General features: G+C 42.0%; 1 protein-coding gene across 1 annotated transcript in view; it reads right to left on the bottom strand.

Annotated features, from left to right (window-relative positions):
• The window catches only part of STK17B (serine/threonine kinase 17b), a 46,190-nt gene extending 25,367 nt beyond the window's left edge, over nucleotides 1–20,823 (bottom strand). Inside the window, exons 1-5 of the mRNA XM_075001730.1 lie at nucleotides 20,733–20,823; nucleotides 17,144–17,310; nucleotides 5,520–5,732; nucleotides 2,786–2,930; nucleotides 2,055–2,181 (exon numbers count right to left, since the gene is read on the bottom strand). Of these exons, the coding sequence (XP_074857831.1) occupies nucleotides 2,055–2,181; nucleotides 2,786–2,930; nucleotides 5,520–5,732; nucleotides 17,144–17,265 (607 nt within the window). The 5' untranslated portion in view covers nucleotides 17,266–17,310; nucleotides 20,733–20,823. The remainder of the gene's footprint in view (nucleotides 1–2,054; nucleotides 2,182–2,785; nucleotides 2,931–5,519; nucleotides 5,733–17,143; nucleotides 17,311–20,732) is intronic.
• Nucleotides 20,824–22,767: the final 1,944 nt, after the last annotated feature.

Here is a 22,767-nt window from a genome sequence, read left to right as displayed (position 1 = left end):
TGCGATTGACTCTGCCTGCTACCACAAGGCTGCTTTCAACAGCCATGGCTTCAGTCTGTTATGGTTCCTTTTTTTCTTGATGCTGAGACAGAATACCCTACAGATTTTAGATGTCCATTTGATGGGACACCCCTTGATACTTTAGGTAAGATGCAAGTATGTCTGCCCTTGGCACTGGCAGACCCCATACCATTTATATCCTTGGCACTAAGGCAAACACAGGCCCTGGGAAAGGGAAGGGGAACGGGGAGAAAAAATAAACTGGTAACAAACACTCAAACCTATTCTCTTAACTGTTTACAAGGAGCAATAATGAAACCACTAGGTGCTCACTCAGAGAGTGAGCAAGAAACACACTCCAATGACCATTACTTCAGCAATAAAGAACAGGAGATGCAGTGGAGCCCTGCATGTGATACTATGAAGGTGTGACTCCAAGGGGTGGCTGAGCCGACCCAACAGGTACTGCTTGGGGAAAACCCCTCTCGCACACACACCTACATGGAATCAACAAGAGCAAGCATTCAGTCACTCTGATTTTTTGGCAATTCTATGTCAAAATACAACACTACAGGACAAAACATTTAGTATGTGTAGTGAATATAAGTATAACTATAAGAATGAAGATGAAAAAAATCAATTTGCATGTCTCTGAAGAGGATTAAAATAAGTTATGGATAGGCAGTTGCTTAAAACACAACAGGCTTAGAACTGGAAGACTACACTGGAAACTTTTTACAGCCCCCCGATTTATTTAGATAGTTCAGATCTTTCAACTAGGGAGATGACGTCATTTTACATACAAACATTTCAGTGTACTCACACTATGAAACTACTTGTTGAACCAATTTGTGACCTGACCTGTCCATATTATTGATGTTCTACAGCAGTTTAACTGTTATGACTTTGGGGTGTTTATCCCAAAGTTACTGACACTGCTCCCAAGCCACATACTCTATGGATACCAAAAAGCTCACTAGAGCATAGTGTGGGACAACAGTAAGGAGAAATAGTTGACACATACTAGCTTGTCCACAGCCACAACAGAACTGGATTCAAAGTCTACTCTGCTCCAGCCAATTCTGAGAATACCTGTAAAGTGGTTGAAACATTTGTGTTGACACCAAGCATTCTAAAGAATTAAACTGATTCATGACTTGCTTTACATAAGTAAGATCTTAGGCTGAACATAAAGGACTGGCCTACACTAGGAAGTTTCCACAGAATTCTAACCAGTTTTAAAAATGGTTTAGCTGAAGTGATTTTTAAAGTCGGTGGAACCACAGAGTAGAAGTCATTAAAAAGCCCCAGAAGTCTTAAGTGTTTACTACAGCTCCACTGAACCAATTTTAAATACAGAATTTGAAGGAAGTTGTCACAGGAACAGGTCTTTAAAAAAAAAAAAAAAAAAATCTAAATGTTTCCCTTCCTTTCCCTCTCCAGAGGATATCTTAATCTTATTGGTCACCTTCACGAGAAGACAAAGCTACCAACAGAAGAAGTTCTCCACCATTCTTTACCGCAAGAATTTACTAGATGCTTCCACAATCTCATATTAAGATTTTAAAGAGATATAACAAACAAGTAGCATACTACAGAATCAAATTAGAGCTCAACCACAATTGACTTTAAACGTAACATCACATTAACCTTTTTTTCATTTTTTGTTCATTTACATGCTAATTTCAAAATTTTCAATAAATTTGCAGAAGGCCACCTAGTCATTGTAGAGGATTAGCAAGATTCTACCTAAGTGATGTCTGAAATTAAACACAATATTAGAAAGCCAAAACACAGGACTAGTAATAGCACTTTTTTTTTTTTTTGCAGTGCTCACATATTCTTATATTTTAAAAAGAAAACTATTAAATCTCACCTAGCCTATGGATTACTGAAAAAAAAAAACCAACACTCTAAATACATGTAAATACACTAGGTAAAGGAAACTCAGGAAGCTGAGCTTATACAACACTGGGCACACACACAAGCTTTCAAATTTACTTAACTGTTTTCATTTGCATGCAGGAATTAAATAAGGAAACAGCCCTCCTTACCTAGATATTCTGTAGTTCCTATGATTTGCCGCAGTTCACTAGTCTTCTCAATCTTCCGAGACATTCCAAAATCTACAATTTTTACATCACCAAGAGGATTGAAACTGCTCAGCAAGATGTTCTGAGGCTAAATGAAAAAGATGGATATTTAGTCCTTAAGGCATATAAGTATGATCTAGGTGGTAAACAGTATGCTAAATATAACCCAAGCATTCTGTAACAGTTTTAATTGCTATATTGCCTTTCTAAAAGAATCCCAAAAAAGCATTTGTGATATACATCTAAAATCCTCTAATCAAAGCCAGACCCTGACATCTGCACTTATTACACTGTTGCTAATAATACAAAATATAGAAAATACAAACTATTTTACGCAGATAGTACAATCCACTCCCAAGTCACACTGCCTTTATGATGAAGGGGTGAATAATCATTTCCAGGAAAACACAAATTGTGGCACGCTCAGAACCCCTCTGCAATGATAGCTGTATTTTTCTATACGCATCTGTCAGCAAATATTTATTGTAAAAGCTTCTTTCAGTTGCCAAGACACAGCTATTATAGCATGAATATATACCGAGGCCCTGTTAAGAGACCCCTAATACACATCTTAAAACTGCAACAGTTATGCTAGCACATAACCATCACTTCTTAGTTTACTGCTGACATACTCAGCCAACCAGCAGAATACAAACAAAGTAAAATTATTGGAAGATGATATGCAATTTAACCTTTAAATCAAGATGCACAATATTGTTCTCATGCAGACAGCAGAGTCCTTCAAGTATTTGTCGAATAAGTCTGATAATATCTTTTTCTTCAATCCTCTCATCTAAGTCAGGGACACACAAGTTAAAGATTTCACCTCCAGCAGCACTAAAACAAGAAAATAAATATGCAAGCCACATTATATGTACTAAGCTCAATCTTTTTTACATAAATGCCTAAGTTAAAAAGAGTATTAGAGTAGCAAAATTGCCAAAATGTCTTTATAATTCAAATTATTGCACATTTAAAGAGAGACTGTTGAGAAAGTACAAATACCATAAAGTTTAGGATTCTTACACGTATTCATCAGCCTGTTGATCTTAAGAGTTATGAAATGCAAACAGGCAAAGACAAAAAGGAATTCATAATGGCAATAGTTTGAGATTTGCAAATGGAAGTGTGGCTAAATTCTTTGCAGTGATTTAAAAATGTCAGCCCTGTTTTTAAAACTTTTACACCAAGTTGGAGGATGATCATTTTTAGTTCTCTTCCAGCCCTCCACTTATTTCACTTAAAGTCAAAACAAAGTATCCTAAACAAGGCAAAAGATTCACCTAAACCAGTTACCAATGTTAATCCTCGTTGGGAATTGAACAATATTTCTGCTGGATTAACTCCTTAAAGGGGCAGGAGGGAAACACTGCCAACACACAAAATACATTCAAGAGCCTGTAACAAAACATGGGGTGTGGTGGTAGAAGAAAGGGTGGGGGCGGGGAACCACACAATCCATTTTGGGCTATTGGTCCAGATGAGAAAGCACTAGAGATTAGATTCTATCAGCAGGAAGAAAAAAAGAAAAAGAAAAAGCCAAAAAGGAAGAGTAACTAGCAAAGAAGTCTAGCAGTGTTGTAGTACTGGTGTGAAATTTTATACTTGGCCAAGACTGCTCAACAGCAATGAACCAGCATCCCCTGAGAATTTCAGCAAATAGAAGTCTAGCAAAAAGGGAGTCAATGAAAACTGACAATATGAGACATCCCCAAAACAGAGGATTTAAAACAAATGATTTTTCAGAGGGCATACCAACAAGCAACAGCAAAAAAAAAAAAAAAAAAAACTTGCCTAAAAAGGAATATTCATAATCCGTACCAGGCCTTAAACTATTTGTCTAAAGCCAATGACTTCCAGTAAGCGTGCTCAAATAGTCTCACTGTGGTTCACGTTAGAAGACCCTCTCTTAGACCATCTATCGAGAAACTTAAAATCTGCAATTTTACAATGCCTCTGTACTACCACCACATAAAAATGCTACCTGTGTTCTCATGTATTTTTCTACATTTCACACCACTCAAAAATCCGAGATTTTGTGAGATAAAGTTTACTTAGATTTTGGCACACCAGATTCATACTTTTCCTGAATCAACAATACCACTTATTTACATGAAAATATAACCAAACACTGGGAAACAAAAGGAAACAAGATGAAAATAAAAGTTCAATAAATGTGATACCGTAATTTAAAAAAAAAAAAAACCAAAAAAAAACACACATGCATGCATTTTGTATCATCATCGTTTCCTTCTCCATGCACATACAACTTAAAATTAGCACTGAATGTCTCTCCTCAGTGTCCGAGTCCCTTCTGTTCAACTCCTTCTAGTTGGAGAGATGAATAGATTAATAAAAATACCGATGGATTTCAGGATAAGCTTCTACACCTGCCTGGTGCAAACTAAGCAAAATGAAGTAGTTCAACAGAACACTGACAAAAGAACACAGTCATTTTCTACTTGTTTTTTCCTGATGCAATATGTAACTAGCACTATTTGTATCCTAACATGTACACCATAACACACAAAAGTTGCTTAATTGAATCATGTCAATTCTGTCATCCAAGTCTTAATTTTTGCATTTCCTAACTGATTGCAGTTTGAAGTGTAATTATATGCATTTGTTTTTGAGCTTTAAGTACAGCAATATTCTGTGCATTGTTCAATTTTCTTATGTCACTACAGCATTAGTGTTGTTGCTTCTGCAGTATTTTATATTAGTTATTTATAACTGATTATGAACATATCATTTAAAGAACATGTGCATTAACTATGATGGTTTTAATACATATTTTGATATGGATATAAGTTATGCCTCGAAAAATCAGACAACAAATGAGGAAGGCTTTAAACTAGGTTTGACTGGGACAGGTGACAAAAACCCACAGGTAAGTGAAAAACATGGAGACCTGGGAGCTGGGTCATAAATGGGAGGGAATGTGTGCTATAACAGCAGAGAAAAAGAAGGGAGTAGGCAGAGTGAGGAGGCAAAAATCAAATCAATATCTTAAATGCCTACATACAAATGCAAGAAGTATGGGTAATAACCTGGAAGAAGAAGTCGTAACCGACAAACACAACCATAACACAGCTGCTATCATAGAGACTTAGGGGGATAATACACACACTGGAATACTGGGTATAGAAGGGTACAACTTACTCAGGAAGGCTAAGCAGGGTAAACAGGATACTAAAGCTGGGTATTAAAAATGAACACACCTAGACTGAAGTGGAGATGGACATAGAATATTGAGTCTCTGTATTGGGTTAAAAGCGGTAAAAATCCAATAGCGATGTCATGCTAGGAGATTTGCTACAGACCACCAACCCAGATCACAGATTTTATAATTCATTGTTTGTATGAGTTGACCAAAATATACAAGAGAACAAGGACACGTATGAAGCTGATGTAGCACATACTTACTATTCCAATACCAAAATGATTTCATTTGCAGTTTCATATACTTCATGGAGATTAACTATGCGAGGACTAGACTTTGTTAATTCAAGCACAGCAATTTCATGTAAAATTTCTGCTTTGCAGTCCTGTCCTCTTCTCCGCTTCTTTAGAAATTTAGCTGCGTATTCTTGCCCAGTGGATTTAGCTATACATTTTCTAACCACAGCACATCTTCCCCTGCAAAGAAAATGGAAAATGTTAAGATTTCTTTTTAATGAATGTTATGACAAAGTTATACTGAAGCTTTGATACAAATTCACAAATGCTTAAGATAAACAGTTTTTTCATTGCGTTCTCGTAACTGCATTGGTCCCAGCAGTTCCCTCTATTTTTTACTAGCCCTGAGAAGAATGAATTTTGGTATGTGCGCCACTATACAGGTGATGTGCAACATATCACTTTCATATCGGTGCACATAACAAAATTAATGTGGCAAGAGTGGGGCCACAGGGTTCATAGTGTGGAAAGAGGCTCACGACTGGGTCAGAGGACTGGGGTGCAAGGGCTCTGGCTGGGGGTGCAGGCTCTGAGGTAGGGCCAGGTATGAGGGGCTCAAGGCTGGAGTAGATTGGGGTGCAAGGGCATGAGAGCTCCAGCTAGGGGCACAGGCTACAGGGAGGAGGATGCTCCAGGGCTACTGCAAGGAGAGGTGACTCCCCCCAGCTCTCTCTCCTCAGTGTGAAGGTACACCAAAGGCTGGATGGGGGCCAGGCATGGAACACAGATGAAGCCAAATGGGACCTGGGCCTCTGTGGCTGGATGGGAGCTGGGCCCATGCCATCATGGCTGGATGGGGTCCAGGACCAAGGCAGACTGCCTGTGGCAGGGTCTAGGCTACAGCCCAGCAGCTCAGTCAGTTGAAGCATAGGATAGTTTGGGGTCAGGCATGGGTCAGCCCTCCCCTGAGCTGATGCTAAATAGGCAGCAGTGTGGCTACTCAGCCTAGAGGGAATTTGTGTCATGATACAAAAGCATGGTGGGTGAACTAAATATCTTATTGAGCTAATTTCTGCAGATGAAAGGAGACCAGCTTTCAAGCTCCACAAACCATTTTTCAGATCCCCAAGGTGAATAAACATTTTTCTAGTACACTACTCTCCAAAGAGAAATAAATTTAAAAATAAAATAAAAATAGGCAACAACTATATAACATAGTGAAATACAAAAAGTCAAATGGCAGGTTCTTTCAAGCATCTAGGAAAGAATATATGTACACAATGTTTATGAATTAAAACATTCTCAGATAGTTAATTATATTACAATTTTTCCAAAGAATGAATAATGCAGACTCATATGTAATAAGATTGCAGTAATGATTAAAATTATTTTTCCACACAAGCAATTGTTTTTCCTATAGGGATGTTAAGCAATTGTGACAAAAGAAGGTGTTTCACAAGGCAATCTTTTCCACTAGTTGGACTAAATCTCAATAGTCTGAGAACCCTGTTCTAATACACTGTGCCTGGAAGAAGTGTAGAGAAATAAACTAGCTTCTCTCAAAAAAATCAGCATTATCATTTCAGCAACCAGCCAATATACTAGTATTGCAATAAGATTAGTAATCACTTCAGACTATTAAGATGTTAACACTATCCAGTTCAAGTTAGCTAAAAATCAAATATGCACATAAAACATTTTGCATATATTGGGCATTCAACGCCAAGATCTCAAAGTGTTCCATACAAATTTAAAATTCATGCCCAAACTTGTGATACAGATCAAAGTTTCTCCATTTGTCAATTTTAGAAAACTTGTATATTAAGATTAAGTATCTTGTGGGGATTATGGATAGCTTGCCTTGAAGTAGGCTTTGTCTACACTACAGAACTTTTAGTGACAGTTGTACACCTAACCAGCAGGCAGTATAAATTCTGTAAATCAGAACTTTTATGGATACGAACCTTCTACTCCTCATAAGCAACATTTACTTCTTGAGGACAAAGTACTGGGTACGCTAGCACATGCCATGTCAAAGCTTTTGTCATGGAGGGAAGGGGGTGTTAAGCCACTGTGAATGACAAAAGCTTTGGCAATTGGCCAATAATGCAGGCAACACCTTAAGTTTCACTAAAAGTGTACCTTATTGGTAAGAAACTCCCATTGGGCTTTGTCTACACCAGGGTTTCCCAAACTATGGGTTGGGACCCAAACATGTGTCAGGATTACATTTCAAAAGGGATGCCAGCTGGGCTGGGCAGCTCCACAGGTGGCTCTTGAGAAGCCGTTCATACTGCTGAAGTGGTTCTCAACTTCTTACTTGGATTAACAGCTGTCAGGCAGTTAAACCAAATCAATTAAGTTGAGAACCATTTCAGCTGCAGGGCAGAGAACTGCATACCTGGAAAGCAGTACCCAGCTCAGGTAAAGTGGGGGCCTGGGTCTGAGATTGGGAGGGAGGAGTTGATCAGCTCCCTGGCTTCCAGCCTCTGCAGGAGGTTTGGTCCCCCTACCTCCCAGCAGGTTCCTGCAGCTGGCACTGCCAGCCGGGGATCTGCCCCAGCCCATTTCCAGGCGCGAGCATCAGGGTCTCCTTCCCCTGGCCCCAGCCGGTTTCCAGCCATGGGGGTCAGGAGTCTCCCCCATGGCCCCGGCCATGGTTCCCATGGCTGGCACTGATGGCCAGGACTCCATGTCCAGCTGGCTTCCAGTCATGGAATTTGTGGGTTCCCCCCAAACCAGCCAGGGCTCCTGTGGCTGGAGCTGCCAGCTGGGGCTTTGCGCTCCAACCAGCTTCCAGACAAGGGGGTACCTGTGCCTTCCCCCTAGCCCCTGAGAGTGACTCCTCTAGCCCCTTAGTGAGATACCTTTAGCAGACTCCAGCCTGACTGACTCCTAGCCCCCTTAAGCCAAAGTGACTCCTAGCCCGAGTGCAACTCCCCTAGCCATCTTCAGCCCGAGTGACTCCTAGCCCCTCAATGCGACTCCCCTAGCTCCCTCTAACCCATTCCAACCCTTGAGTGTGACTCCCCAAGCCCCCTGCAGCCCGAGTGCCTCCCCTAGCTCCTGAGTGAAGCTCACCTAATAAATTACTTTTAGTCTTTAAAGTGCTACTTTACTGCTTTTTTGTTTTTATAGTAAATGTGTTATTTTCCCTTTTCTATGAAATAACTTATGAATATATAAACATGATGGGGCACAAATTTATATTCTTGCCTCAAGCATAAAATTAGCTAGTTACGGCACTGCCCCCCCGCCACACGCCTCATTTTTGGGCTGCCTTGGGTCACCAGGCCTTCCTGAATTGTCAAAATGAGTCCCTGTCTGGAAAAAGTTGGGAAAAGCTGGTCTACACTGACAGTTGAGCAACAAAGCTTGTTCACAGGTGTTTAAACCTCCCTCCCCCTTCCAAAAGGGAAAAGTTCTGCCATAGAAAATACTAGCAGAAACAGTGTTCTGTCAGCAGGAGTTTTCTCCTATGAACAAACAAATGCTGCTCATTGGGGTGGAAGTTTGTCAGCAAAAGTTCCAACAAATGGCATTAACACTGCCCGACTGCCAGTGACATGGCTGTACTGATGCTAAAAGCTGGGTAATGTAGACATGCCACTAGTATGGAAGACCTTCCAAGACCCACAATCCATAAATAATTCTGAATATTGCAAACAGAAGATTCAGCTCTCGTACGTTTTTATAAGTCTTAAGTGTTTTGTCTATTTTAAAATAAAACTGGAAAGCAGAGTTAAAATATGAGCTTCTGATGGCTAAACTCAAGCATGGAAAACCAAGAGACTTGCCCAGGTTCATGAAGCAAAGTTCAGTGAAAGCCAAAAATGCAATCCAGGAATCTTGTCACTCAGTCTTATTTTTTTGCTGATAGACATCATCCCCCTTCTTGAAAATAGTAAGACGACAATGCATTCTGTTTCATTTCCTTGACAACTGCTTATGTACAGAAGCAAAAGTATGTTTTGGTAAAGATAAGTTCTTAGAAGAAAGCCACATACTGTTTTTAAAAACCAAGCTAACCTTTTAGAAAACGTGAAAGAAAGAATGCATTCCCTAACCCAAGTTTCAAAACTCATTAAAAAGCAAGGTTTGTGATCGCAAGCACATTTCCAACAGTGCTTCGTTTCACAATTATGAAGTACTTTCAGACTTAGACAAAAATAGCACAGACTTGAGAACCTGGGACATAATAAAATAAAATTAAACTTTCAAATGGGGTAAATAAGAGTTGTTCCAGAGTTTTTTTTTTTAAAAGAAAGATCACCATACTGTATATTTTCAGAGTTTCCTCTATTTGTCCATATGTAGCATGAAGTCTGCAAGTAAAGTCTTTTCACATGCAAAAATTTTATCACCTATGCACACGAAAGACAATGTCTGAAAAGGTCACGTGCGAAAATGGACTCCAGGTTGAGATTTAAGATTGATACTTCATCAGGGACATAGTATGAAAAAAATATTCCCTTGCTGCTCATCAAAACAGTTTCTATTTGAAGGTATAGTAAACTCTGTCATACCCAGCATTCTACTATCTGGAACTCTCAAGTAACCGGTATTTTAACCAACAGTAAATTTTAGTTATGTTTTCCAAAAGTACAGTACAGTGAAAGTAAATACAAATAAATACAGTATAAGTTTACAGCATACTATACTTCTGTTGGTACATAAAGTACTCTGCATATATTTGTTTGCTTTCTAATATTTAATCTTGTTTTTATTGAGTGTTACGCACTGCTGGGTATACCTATTTATCATCCAGAATATTGAAATATTCAGCAACCTGAGTCCTGGGGCTGCCAGACATGAAAGAATTCACAGCAATACTAAATACACCTTCCAATTAGCTTAAAATTGGATGAATTATGAAATGGGGTAAATTCATCAAGTTTCTAGGGTTTAGTGTTAAAAATTTTGACTACTTCCTATTTTGCAGCAGACGACAGAGTGAAATAACTACATGCAACATGCAGAAATAGGAAGCATGCATAACATGCAACTGTTTACTAACTACTTAAAAGAAAAAGGGAGATGAATGTTCTTAACCTGAGAGGCAAATAGTCTTCTGTTTTATCATACTCCACCAACCGTAAATTGAAAATTAAAAAGAGGAACAATTTAAGTTTCATGAGAGCAGTCAGATTTTTCCTGCTAATTTACCAAACATCTTCCTTCCCTTTAGAATAAAACAATAGTTTGAATAGTCAACAATATATCTTAATGAAGAGATGATACTTGAATGATTACTATTAACAGTAATTGCTTTTTATTGCAGTGCACTACCAATTTAAACTTGTGGTAATCAAGAAAAAAAAACTATGCATTAAGTCTGAAATAACACATGGGTACGGTTAAGGAAAGATATTGTTTAATAACAAAAACATGTACAAAGGCAGGAAGTTCATTACACTTTAACAATGAGATACAGAATTTAATAGAAAAGATTATCCCCAGTAAACCACCACAATGCACACGTGCCACGCAGAGATAGAAAACTTCATTAAATGCAAGTTCTATATGAATGTACTCCGCCACATCTGATGTGAGGTAGAAAGATTTTGTTAAAGACTTCCTGCTGAACTGAATATGCCATTCCTTCCCTGCTCCACCTCCACTTCCCCATTATCATCTTTGTCATATTTAATGAAAAATGAAACCTTCTCCCTCCATCTCTCCCACTGCAATCTACGTAAAACATGACTATGGGGATCCTCTGCTCCGAGCACATCACTATCTTTCAAATCCCTTCATTGGCAATGTGGCCCATATCGCAACAAATTCAAGCGCTTCACCTACAAGACCTTAGATTCTACAGCTCCTCTCTCATTTCCAGATATTCCCCATTATTTTCTCCATGCTCCTCCTTTTGTGTCTTTCCTACTGTTGGCTTTCTGCCTCTTACTATGCTGCTCCCAAACTTGAGAACAAACCAAATCATCCCTACCTATTCTTTAAAATCAATTTCTTCAAATTATCTATATACCAGAAATTCCACAGTGTGTGGGCAAACACTAGTGGAGGAGGGCGTTTTCCAGACTTTAATTTGCCTTTAAAAAAGAAAGTTTATAAATTATAGGATTTCAAAGAAAACTTTGAAAATATGATCAGGATAACTGGCAAGCTTTGCCTGTCCAAGTTTCCATTTCCCAAGAGTCTGAAACAATATCACAGAAATATGAGCTCATACTAATTAAAATAAAGTAACTCAGAAGCTAATACCAACAGATAATATTGACATTTACAGTTCCTCACTAATACACAGCATGTATGAAAGGAGAGGAAGTATTGTACAATGAAGAACTGACAATCTATTTAAAGTGAATGACCATTTTGGTTAGCCCTGCAGCATGACGTAGAGGAGGGCTGTAGGCAAGACTCAGCTTTCAAACCTTTCAGAAATGCGTACTGCCACCTTTCCGTATAAACTACGCCTCATGCTATACACCTTTTGAAACATTTCCATGTTTTACTTATAACCACTTCAGTATCCTGCTGAAGCATATGTATGTAAGAAGAAAAAAAAAGTCACATAGGGGGATCCTGTGGATACAAGTCTACACACACTATGTGAGAAGAGCGGGAAAGCCATTTATCAGGCACATTTCCCATCATCGCTCAGAGATCTTTCCATTTGTATGGAGATCTGAACAAAGGAAGAAGCTACTCACCCTGGTGCAGTAACAATAGTGCTCCGAGATGTTTCCCTGCACATGCTCCACTTATGTCGGCACATCCCTGCACTGCAGATCGGAAGTTTTGCAAAGCAGTGCCCCCACCCCATGTGTGCAAAGGAGCCAGCAGGTGATGTCACTGCACTTAGAGAGCATGTGGCACAGCTCTCCTCTGTTATTTTTCTACCTTAAGTTCTTATAAATTCCAAGTAGAGGAGAGGAAGGGAGGGTCAAGGAGTACCCACTGGGACACATCTCAGAGAACTATCGTTACTGCACCCGGGTAAGTAACTTCCTCTCTTTCAAGTGCTCCCTGCCATTGCTCCACATAGATGACTTCATAGCAGTACCCATTTGCTGGAGGTGGGCATTGGAGTCTTTAAGTGGAATGATGTAAAACGGCATCTGCCAAGGCAGTGGCAGGTACCGGCCGTTTCTACAGCACATAATGCTTTGCAGACGTATGGTGTGAGGACCAGGTGGCCGCTCTACAGATATTTACCCAAGGGACATAACCAAGGAAGGCAGTTGTTGCAGCCATCACTCAGGTCAAGTGGGCTCTAATAATCTGTGACAGCTGCTTGCCTGCAAGTTGGTATGCAGTGTAAATGGAATCTGCAATCCGCTTGGATACACACTGTGCTGAAACAGCTGTTCTGGCACAGGGTCCCTACCATGTTAGGAAGCGTTTGTCAGCTTTCCTATTTAGTTTGGTTTTATCTATGTAAAAAGCACGTGCATTTCTACCACTTAGTGTACACAATACAGTCTCTGTAGGAGAGGAGTGAAGCTTAGGAAAATAAGCATATAAGTTAGTTTACGTGAAAATCAGGTATGACTTTCAAGAGAAACCTAGGGTGTGTGTGTGGTGGCTGTTTGCCTCCGAGTTGGACTGCAGTACACATGTAGCATGCAATCCACCTGGACAGGCAATGTGCCTAAACAGCTCTTCCTGCATGAGGCCCCGACCATGCTACAAAGAGTGTCTGATTTTCTGGTTGCGCCAGTTCTCGCAAGATAGAACAGAACTGCCTGTCTTGCATCAATGGTAAGTAATAAGACTTACATGAGAAATTTTGGATGGGGCCTAAGTCACCGTTTTCACTAGAGGTAAAGTAGTAAAGGAGGGTCCACCCTGACAGCTGCAATTTCTGGTACGCTTCTTGCTGATGTTACTGCCACTATGACAGCCACCTTCATAGATAAGTACTATGGTAATGAGCCCTCATTAGTATTAACTGTAAATTGCTCTCTTATGATCTGGAATGGATTCAATAAAAATTAGGAATTTGTTCAAATGTACTTGCGTATATTTTGCCAGCAATGATGTACAGTTTGATATACATAGCTAGAGGAAAGTAGAGAAGGTCTTTCAACCCATGCTATCAAGTTACTTTCACTCCTTATCAGGAGGAGCGGATTTAGTTAAAATCTGTTTTTATCCCTCTCGTTGGCAGCAACAACCATGAGGGACTTAGTAGGGATGTATGTAAAGAGGACCTCCGCCCCCTGCAAGGCAATGTGTGTTCTGTCTACCTTGTTGCCCATTAGCAAAACATGTTTGTCACAGGCAGGCAATGCTAATTTTACTGACAGCGTAAGGTACGCTAGTGATTTTATGTTGGGAATTGAACTAAGACGTTAGTGGAGTCTCTAGTATGTCAACCTCCCTCATAAAGAGATATTGGAATAATTTGAAGTAATTGACTTTAGAGGGAGGCAGTAGCATCAGCGTATCCTCAGAGGAGGAGAGCTGCAATGGAGCATGCGATGAATCACAGGAGACATCACCACTGAGGAGTTCATGTGACTCAGTTTGATCCTCCGACACATCCAAAGATGAATTCGAAGTGTGACGCAACAAGGCCTGAGCAGCATGTTGACATTCCTGTTGCTGCTGGTGTGTTCTGAGAAGTACCCAGGGATCCCCAAAGGGCCATGAGAGAGACATGGACATATCAGGTGGTTGCCACTGGCCAGATAGCCACTGAGCCATCATTGATGGTAGTGATGCGTCCTTTTGGTAGGAGAGGGACACCTAGGCGAGACAACATTCGATAAAGATGGCACTTCCTCCTCACTGCATAGGAAGGATGCGGGGCTGTCATGTTTGACAGATACACCCTGGCCAGTAATGGAGAGGCATCAGTACCAAAATGAAGTGGAAGGTACTGCCATTGCCTTTAACAGGTCCCAAAAGGTAAGAGTATGAGAAAGCCACAGGTGGCAGGCAGTCCTGCAGCTGCAGACATTTACCTTGCCATGCAGTGGGATAAGTGCCCACGCTGATGGGATCAAGCACTGGCTGTTTGACCTGCTCGTTTTGCCAGTGGCAGAGTATGGTATTTGTGCAAGTAAAGCCACAGCTTTAGATTTTTGAGCCTCATTTGGCCTAGGCTTGCCCACTTGTTTAGGTCTTACAGCCAGGTCCTGTGAGTCTTGGGAGTGCAGTAGGAGATGGAAACCCAGTCAAGCTCTTGTCTGGAGCCCCACAGGGGAACAAAGCCAGCTTGGCATCATGGGATTGTCCTCTCTTACATGAGGGGGATTCCCTGTTGGTATGTGCAGTCACCCTCTTAGGTGGTTTAGAGCATGTAGAAGTCACAGCTGAAGTAGCAGCAGCTGCTTATCTGACATTGCTGTATGAATAGTGTAAATAGGGTGCTAAGAAATGCAGAATCAGTAAAGCACTGAAGTCAATTAACAGCTGTGCAGCGTAAACAGTGAAACAAAGTAGGGTTCACTCAAGAATACCCCATATGCTCAGCAACACCCCTCTCCCTCAGCCCTCTTCAGGCAAATAAAAGACTCTAGCCTGTTAAAGACATGCTGTAGAAAGAAGTAAAATATATGCAGCAGCAACAAACCTGAAGTAAAAAGGGGAAGTAGGGACTGAGTGTACCAGTCTGAGGAGGTCTCCGCAGATGAAAGAAAGATAATGGAAAATGAATAAAAAAAATTGAGAACAGCACTGCTCTGCCTTGGAGTAGCAGGTAGTGATATAACAGCCCTGTGGTCAGCCACTGCAGGCTTAGGCTTTTCAGAATGCTTATGCATGCTGGCCAGGTCCTTAGACCCTTGGGAGGTTGCAAATGCTGCCCCGGTAAGCGCCTGTCTGGAGTCCTAGTTGGGGAATGGAGCTGACTCAGACTTCAGGGATTTCCCTTTACTTATTCAAAGGGGATTCCCTGTTAGCTGCTGAATGTGCTCTCCTCTGTTTGGAAAAGACAGAGCAGGCAACTGAGGCAGAGGACACTGTCCTGCTCTACACTGCCACTTGTGATCATGGTCCAAGTGACAGTGAACTGCGCTGCACCTGCCAGGTAATACAAGCAGAGACAGAGTGCCTGTCTGAGGCACAGTCTTGAAGAAAACAACATTTGAGAGAAAAAATAAAACTGCCGTCATGTGTAAAAGAGGACTCACTTAAAAGCATCTCTTGTCCTCAACGACTCCCCCTTCAGGCAAATAGAAAGGCTCGAGCCCGGTAAAACAGGCAGGCAAGAGCTGTATATATATGTGCAGCAGGAGTTGTTATAAACCTGAGGTAAAACAAACAGCAGGGGAGGGAAAGGGATTGACATGGCCCTCTGAGGTAAAAAGAATATTGAGCCAGTTGTTCTGGCACAAAGGCAGAGCTGGCAGGAGCTGCCAGTGGAGACATACGTAGCTTTGCTGAAGCTGATGCCCCTGTAGTGCCAACTGACATGTCTCGCTTGGTCTCTGCTCCGGTTCTTCTGGCTGAGGTGGACATGTGTTTTCTTGCAGCACCAGATACTGATGGCACCTGGGAATGTGGCACAGGTGGAGGCATATGTTGCTTCTCAGGAGTAAGTGCCTCAGAGGCACCCATTGGTGTGGGTCGCCTGGTCTCTCCCTCAGAGCTCCTTGCTGAGGAGGACCTGCCTCTCCCTACAGTAACTAACATGGGTGGCACCAGAGAATGGGAGGCTCTCGGCAACTCAAAGAGCGATCCAGTGAAGCTGTCACAGCCTGGGAGCCTCTACAGGGCAATGTCGCTACCTTATCTGAGGGCTTTTGCTGCACCCACACATCGTTTGGCGTGTTCCTAAATGAGGGACTTTTGCCAAAGTAGCGCTTTTAACTGCACTTCATGTTCCTTCCGTGCCACTGCTGGCATACCGTGGCAATGGGGACACTTAGAAATGCTGTGGGATTCACCCAAACACTTGATGCATGATGAACAGTAACAGAGAAGAAGCCATGCTAGTCTATATACTATCAAAACAAAAAAGCAGTCAAGTAGCACTTTAAACATTAATAAAATAATTTATTAGGTGAGCTTTCATGGGACAGACCCACTTCTTCAGACCTGCTACTTGACGCATGTCAAACATGGGCATAGCAGCTCCATAGGCATCACAGTTCTTCGTAGATATAGGCATTAAAGAGACAGCCCATTTTTAATTTTTTTAAAAAAACTGTTGTAAGGAAAAACTGTTGCTGTGGCTCCACAACAGCCACCGCTTTTTTTTTTTAAAGGCAAAAATAATTTAAAAATAAATAACTAATAATAATATGAGGGAAATGAGGGAGGCTAAGGGAAAATTCCTAGTTCTTTTTGTCAGGAAAAAAGAGCTGCTCTATGTGCATTCACAACTCAGGATGGTAGAAAAGGAACTGAAGAGAGCTGTGCCGCACGCTCTCTTCTCTGTGAGGTGATGTCACCTGCTGGCTACCATGCACGTGTGGCACATGAGGAGAGGGGGTAACTGCTTTGCAAAGCTTCGGCTCTACAGCACAGGGACGCACCGACACCTACACGGAGCACCCGCAGGGAGCACTCAAAGAAGAAATGCTCTTCCTCTCCTCTGATTGCTCCACCTTGTGGCATTGAAAAGAAAAGATAAAGGCTGGGACTACATTACTCTTTCCACAAATATACCTCTGCAGCTGGTATCTCTCTCTCACATGAAGTTACATATCCCTTTCCCACAAATAGAATGTTCTTACCTTCCTAGCTCTTTAGGTTCAAGCATGTAAAAATTATAAAAATTATCCATCTTGATTTGTGTCTGAAGAGATGTGGACAACAAGCCCAAGAGGTTTTTGCTCTCTGACTTCTTCCTGGACATAGTTAACACAGGGTCTTCCCTCCTCCGTCAGTGACCTATTTTCACCTGTCAAAGCAATACATTCGTTTAAACATGACCAGTACTACAAAAATCCCATTGCTACACATCAGGAAAAGTAATTTCATAAGGTTATAGTCATCAAAAGCATCTGATTTAACACCTTTTAAGTATGAGTGATTTTTCACATCTCTTTAGAAAGTGTTTTAACCAACAAGAACTGCTTATGAATGGATAACAGGCTGAGTGACACATTTGTTAATACAACATCCAATAGCCCTCTTGTTCTTATGTCTATCAAAATAGCAAAGAAAACAGGATTTTTTATAAGACTTTCATAAAATAAGTTCTCATTTTTAAGAGACTTGTAGTACATTAAAGGATTACAATATTAACATGAAAATAAAGCTGCACATCTTGCCCAGGCTTATGAGTTACTAGCTATATTCTTATAATTAGGTTAGGTCATGTAGAACCTACTGATGTACAGGTAGCATCTCAAGCTCTGTTACCTCTGTAATATACTGGTACTCAAGTTTGAGACACACTCCTACATTATTTCCATTAGCTGCCCAGAGAACAGCAGAGCACAGACTTGGTGCTGTGCTTTTTCATAGCTCACATTTGCGTGGGCCAAAGCTACAGTCAAAGTCATGTCTTTGGGCTTTGTCCTGCACTTCCAGAATAGTCATCTAAGAATATCTGGTCTGGTACCAGTGGAGAGTCCTTGACTAGATAACCTCTAGAGGTCTCTTCCAGCCTTACATTTCAATGAGCACATAATTAAACAATTTCAGTGTCAGCAGTTTTAATACCAAAGGTCACAGGGAAGGAAACAAAAGAAATTGGCTATTGTTATTCTGCATCTGCTCCAAACTAATCATTCATATCTAACACATCCACACTGAAGTGTGAAAACACCAGTTCTCTGAATTTATGTATTCTCAGTAGGACTACTTTGATTCATGTTTTTATTGGCTATCCATAACACCACTCATTAAATCCAGTTTGTGGATTCTTCAAAAAAGTCTGCATCATGGTTTCAAAATTTTGACAAGTGTTGTAATTAAAAAATAAAGGGAACGCAATTTAGGCCTAAAAAATATTAAAGGACAGCTTCAGAAGCATAATAGAGGTTAAACCTCTGTAGTCCAACACACTCTGGTCCAGCAACATCTGTGGTCTGGCATGATTTTGGCTAGCTGGTCATCCACTTATCACAAGTGTGGTCAAGTTTCCTGTGGGTGTCATAAATTGTTTTGCAGCCACCAGTACTGGCTTTAAGTGTTATGTGTTATTTATTTCTAATTTACCCCTAACATGTCTTCTAAGAACCCAATAAGCAGTACAAGTGTTGGCAATGCTGCTAGAAAATACTGACCTCCTATAGTTCAGAAAATCCTCTGATCAGGTCCCAAGAGTGCCAGACTAGAGAGGTCCAGCCTTTATTATAAACAACCATTTATTTACTCATCTTCATAAAAGCAACTTACATTAAAGTGAAAAAATAATGTTGAAAGTCCAATTTATCACTACTTACACTGGAATAGAATGTAGTTTCACTTTTAGGTTATTACTCTATTACTGTATTACTGTTCACATTTCAAACTTGAAATGTGTGTTTCAAAACTACTTTTTCACTAGAATTTTATAAATTAGAAACATATATACATAGTTTTGTGAATACATTTAAGATTAAATACTTTAAAAATTACATTGTGCCAACTTCAATGGGAGTACATTATTATGAACAAAAGCAAATTTAAAAATACCAATCACTTGAGAACACGAAAGGAAAAAACACCACTGTTTATGTAGGACAACATAATGATCCGAACAGCCAGGGGGAAAGCATAAACTTCATTTAAAAAATATACCCCAGAACAATGTCAAATATCATCTGATTCTACTGGTACAAGAAAACAGAGATACCACATGATGGCCCAAATCTGCATGTGCAGGTCCTTTGGTCTGTGCAATCTCAAAAGGCACACAAGTGCAAGACTGAAAGAAACCTCAGTAGAGCACCTAGTACAGTCCTCTGAACTCAGGCCTGGCAAATATGTAGTGCATTCACGGGACCAGGCTTCCTAGTTTTTTAAACTCCAATGGAAACAAACAATTAAATTAAGTTTCAAATGCACATACATTTAATGCATTGAAAAAGAAAAATTAAGAGTAACTAAACATCAGAAAAAGAATCACTAAAAACAAAAGCCTGAACCTTAGAAAACAAAGGTTCAAGCATTTCATTTTTTAAACTACAAGTTTATATGTATTTCAAGCATAAGTTGTGAGAGTAGATAAACTTGAGCAAATACAAAAATAGTGTCATTTATCTGTAACCTCGGAGGCACTGAGACCACAGACACAGGAGAGTGAAGTCTCCTCAAAGACATTAAACAAACAACAGGCTGAGTACTCTGGAACCAGGAAGCTGTAGTTTTCAGCAAAGAACAACCTAGGCTTTTGTGAACTAATCAGGACATCATATGAAAGAGTATACTTAGAATTAGGATCAATGACATGGAAACCTGAATACACTCCTAAGAAATGTGTTGCCCCGGGAGGTGGTGGAATCTCCATCCCCGGAGGTTTTTAAGTCCTGTCTTGACGTGATCATGGCTGGGATGACTTTGTGGGGGTCAATCCAGCTTGGGGCAGGAGACTGGACTCTTGAGGTCCCCTCTCGCTCTGTGATTCTATGAGTCTAATGTCCACACCCTCCCAACCACGTACAGAGATCACACAGGAGAGGGCTTCTCTGAGCACTACAGAAGATTGTTGTTACACGAAGCGTCCCAAACGGCAGCATTAGTAACCCTGCCGCGCACCCGTCGCCATCCACTGCTAAGCCTGCGTTACCCTGTGATGTCAGGCCTGTTACCCACTTCCCAGGCCAGTAACGGAACAAAGTTAAAAACACAGGAGCAACTAGAGGGGCGAGAGGACGGAACCCAGATAGAGGAAACGACTCCCACTCTCTGGTTGGGGCCCCCCCTCCGACATCCTGAAGTCAAACAGCGCTGACCCCCCCTCCCGTCATTCACACCCGGGCCCCCCCGCCAGGCCTACCGGGACAGGCACCTGGAGCGACACAGGCGGCGCCCGGCCCCAGCGATGTGACTTCCCCCGGAGCGCCTCTCCCAGCGCTGGGGCTCTGAGCCCGCGGCGGCCCGGGCGCGCTGCTCGGCGGGGAGGGCGAAGGGCCGAGTCGCTCACCCGCAGGTGCGGCACTGAGGGGGCAGCGGAGCAGAAGCCACCGCGGCTAAGGAACCCCCCAGAGCACCGGGGGACTCCCAGCGCCGTCGACAGGGCCCGGCCCGGCCCCGCAAGCTTCGGGCTCAGCGACGCTCCGGCTCTTCCCGTCCCCGGCCGGTGACTCGGGGGGAAATACCCGGAGGCGGCAGGGCAGCGCCTCCCCCTAAGCTGGGTGCACCCCAGCCGCGCGGCGTCTCTCTAGCACTCACCCCGAAGCGCCCGCTCCTCGCTCGCGCGCCGGCTCCACCCGGTGCCCCAACCGCAGCCCGCACAGTTGGCGTTTGAAAGGCGCAACCCGGCAGAGGCGGTGGCAACGGCGCCTGCCCCGAAGCTCCACCCCTCCTGCCCGTCGCAGAGCCAATCCGCGCCCCCTGTGGGCGGGGACTCCCCCACTGACTGACAGGCTCCCCCGAACGGCCGCTCACCTTCGATGGGGTGCGAGGGAGGGGACCAGGAGACGGATGGGGAAATGGAGGCGCGGGCGAGGGGGCAGCGAGCACAGGGAGGAAGGCCCCTGGCAGCCCGGCAGTGAAGCCACGTGTGCAATGCAACAGTTTGGCGTCAGCTCTGACCCCCCCTGGCTGGGAGTTACTGGAGCCCGGGCAGGCAGCTGCGTGGGGAGCTGACCCACTGCAAGCAGCGGCGCCAGGGGCCACATTCAGCGGGGCTGCTGCTGCCTGGGCGGGTGACAAGCTAGTTTGCTAGGACAGGTCGGCGGTGGCTCTAGGCTGAGTGTGAGGAAGGGCGAGGCTAGGACTGGAAAAACTACCAGCAGCTCTGGGGAGGGAGAGCACTTGCCCTGTCTTGTGATGATTCTGGGAGATGCTCTTTCGTCCCTTGTTCACCATGTTTTGGTCTTTACTCCTACAGTTTTGGCCCTACCTCAGGTAGTTTGCATATGCCCTGCTACCAACTCACACCTACTGAAATTTACATTGTCATGTCCCCTCTGACATGAGACCAGGAAATCAATAAAAAACTGAAAGCAAATGCTGTGCAGTAACCTGCATCATTTGAGTAGGGCAAATATCTCAAGCTAGATAACATTATATCATGCTTCTCTCACTTACCCCCTCCTAAAAGAAAATGAGGCAGCTGTTTTAAAACTGCACTTGTTAAAGGCATTTAAAACCAAAGGGCTGTATCCTTAACTTGAGTATTGCTGCAAGTTCATTGAGTCAATGACTAGTGATTGGGTCTAAAGTCTTAAAACTTTATCTGCCACCTCAGTTCCCTGTGCTCGTGGAAGGAAGTTGAAGACTGTGATTGCTATACATTCTTTCCTTTATTTATTTACTTTTTTATTGGTTACAGGAATCCAAATGTGATAGTGGTTACTATAGGCCATGTTTCTAAAGACTCTGAAGATAAGACAGGAGAGCCGGTAACTCCTTCCCTCTTTGTTAGCTATGTGTATGACACTCTATCCACTGAAGCACTCCTCCAATACAGAATGTATCTACTTTTACTTTGTATCCTACACACTCTTGCCAGTTAAGAATTTTTACTCTTAAGGTAAGGTTTGACAATAGGTACATGAATGGTAGCTTTGAAGTCCAAGAACTTGGAATACAAAAAATGGCAGTATTATAGAGGAAATATTAGGAAGACCAACAGAGGATGCCAAAAATGCATAGCATACCAGTTGGAAGTCCTACCGTTTCAATCATGAAAGGTCAAATCTAGGCAAAATCTCTCTTTTGCGCACTGGAAAATTTCTTACCCAATAGTTTACTTTCTACAAGCAGTGTCACCCACACTTCTGCTACATCTGGGCCATTCCCACCCATTTCAAATTCCAGAGACAGTTCAAAGCTGTTGTACCGATTGTGTGAGCCACACCCCCTTCTCCCATTAAGAGTAACTAAACACTAGAAAAAAAATTACTATCCCCCTACCAAACATTAGAAAACAAAGGTTCAATCATTTCATTTTTTTAAACTACAGGTTTATACGTATTTCAAGCATCAGTTTGAGAGTAGATACACTTGAGAAAATACAAAAATAGTGTCATTTATCTATAACCCCAAAGGCACTGAGACCACTGAAACGGGAAAGTGAAATCTGCTCAGAGGCGTTGGACAACAGGCTGGGAACTCTGGAGCCAGGAAGCTGTAGTTTCAGCAAACCACCACCAATTAGTTTCAAAGCTGTGTGAAAATTTGTAGAAAATGGAGTAAGAATTCCAGCACTAACCAAGTAATAGTAAGTCCTTAATTTCCAAATAAGTTGCTCAGATTCAGC

This window comes from Carettochelys insculpta, chromosome 8 (assembly GCF_033958435.1).
Source record: "Carettochelys insculpta isolate YL-2023 chromosome 8, ASM3395843v1, whole genome shotgun sequence".
NCBI classification, from domain to species: domain Eukaryota; kingdom Metazoa; phylum Chordata; order Testudines; family Carettochelyidae; genus Carettochelys; species Carettochelys insculpta.
This window is presented reverse-complemented; position numbering and strand designations above follow the sequence as displayed.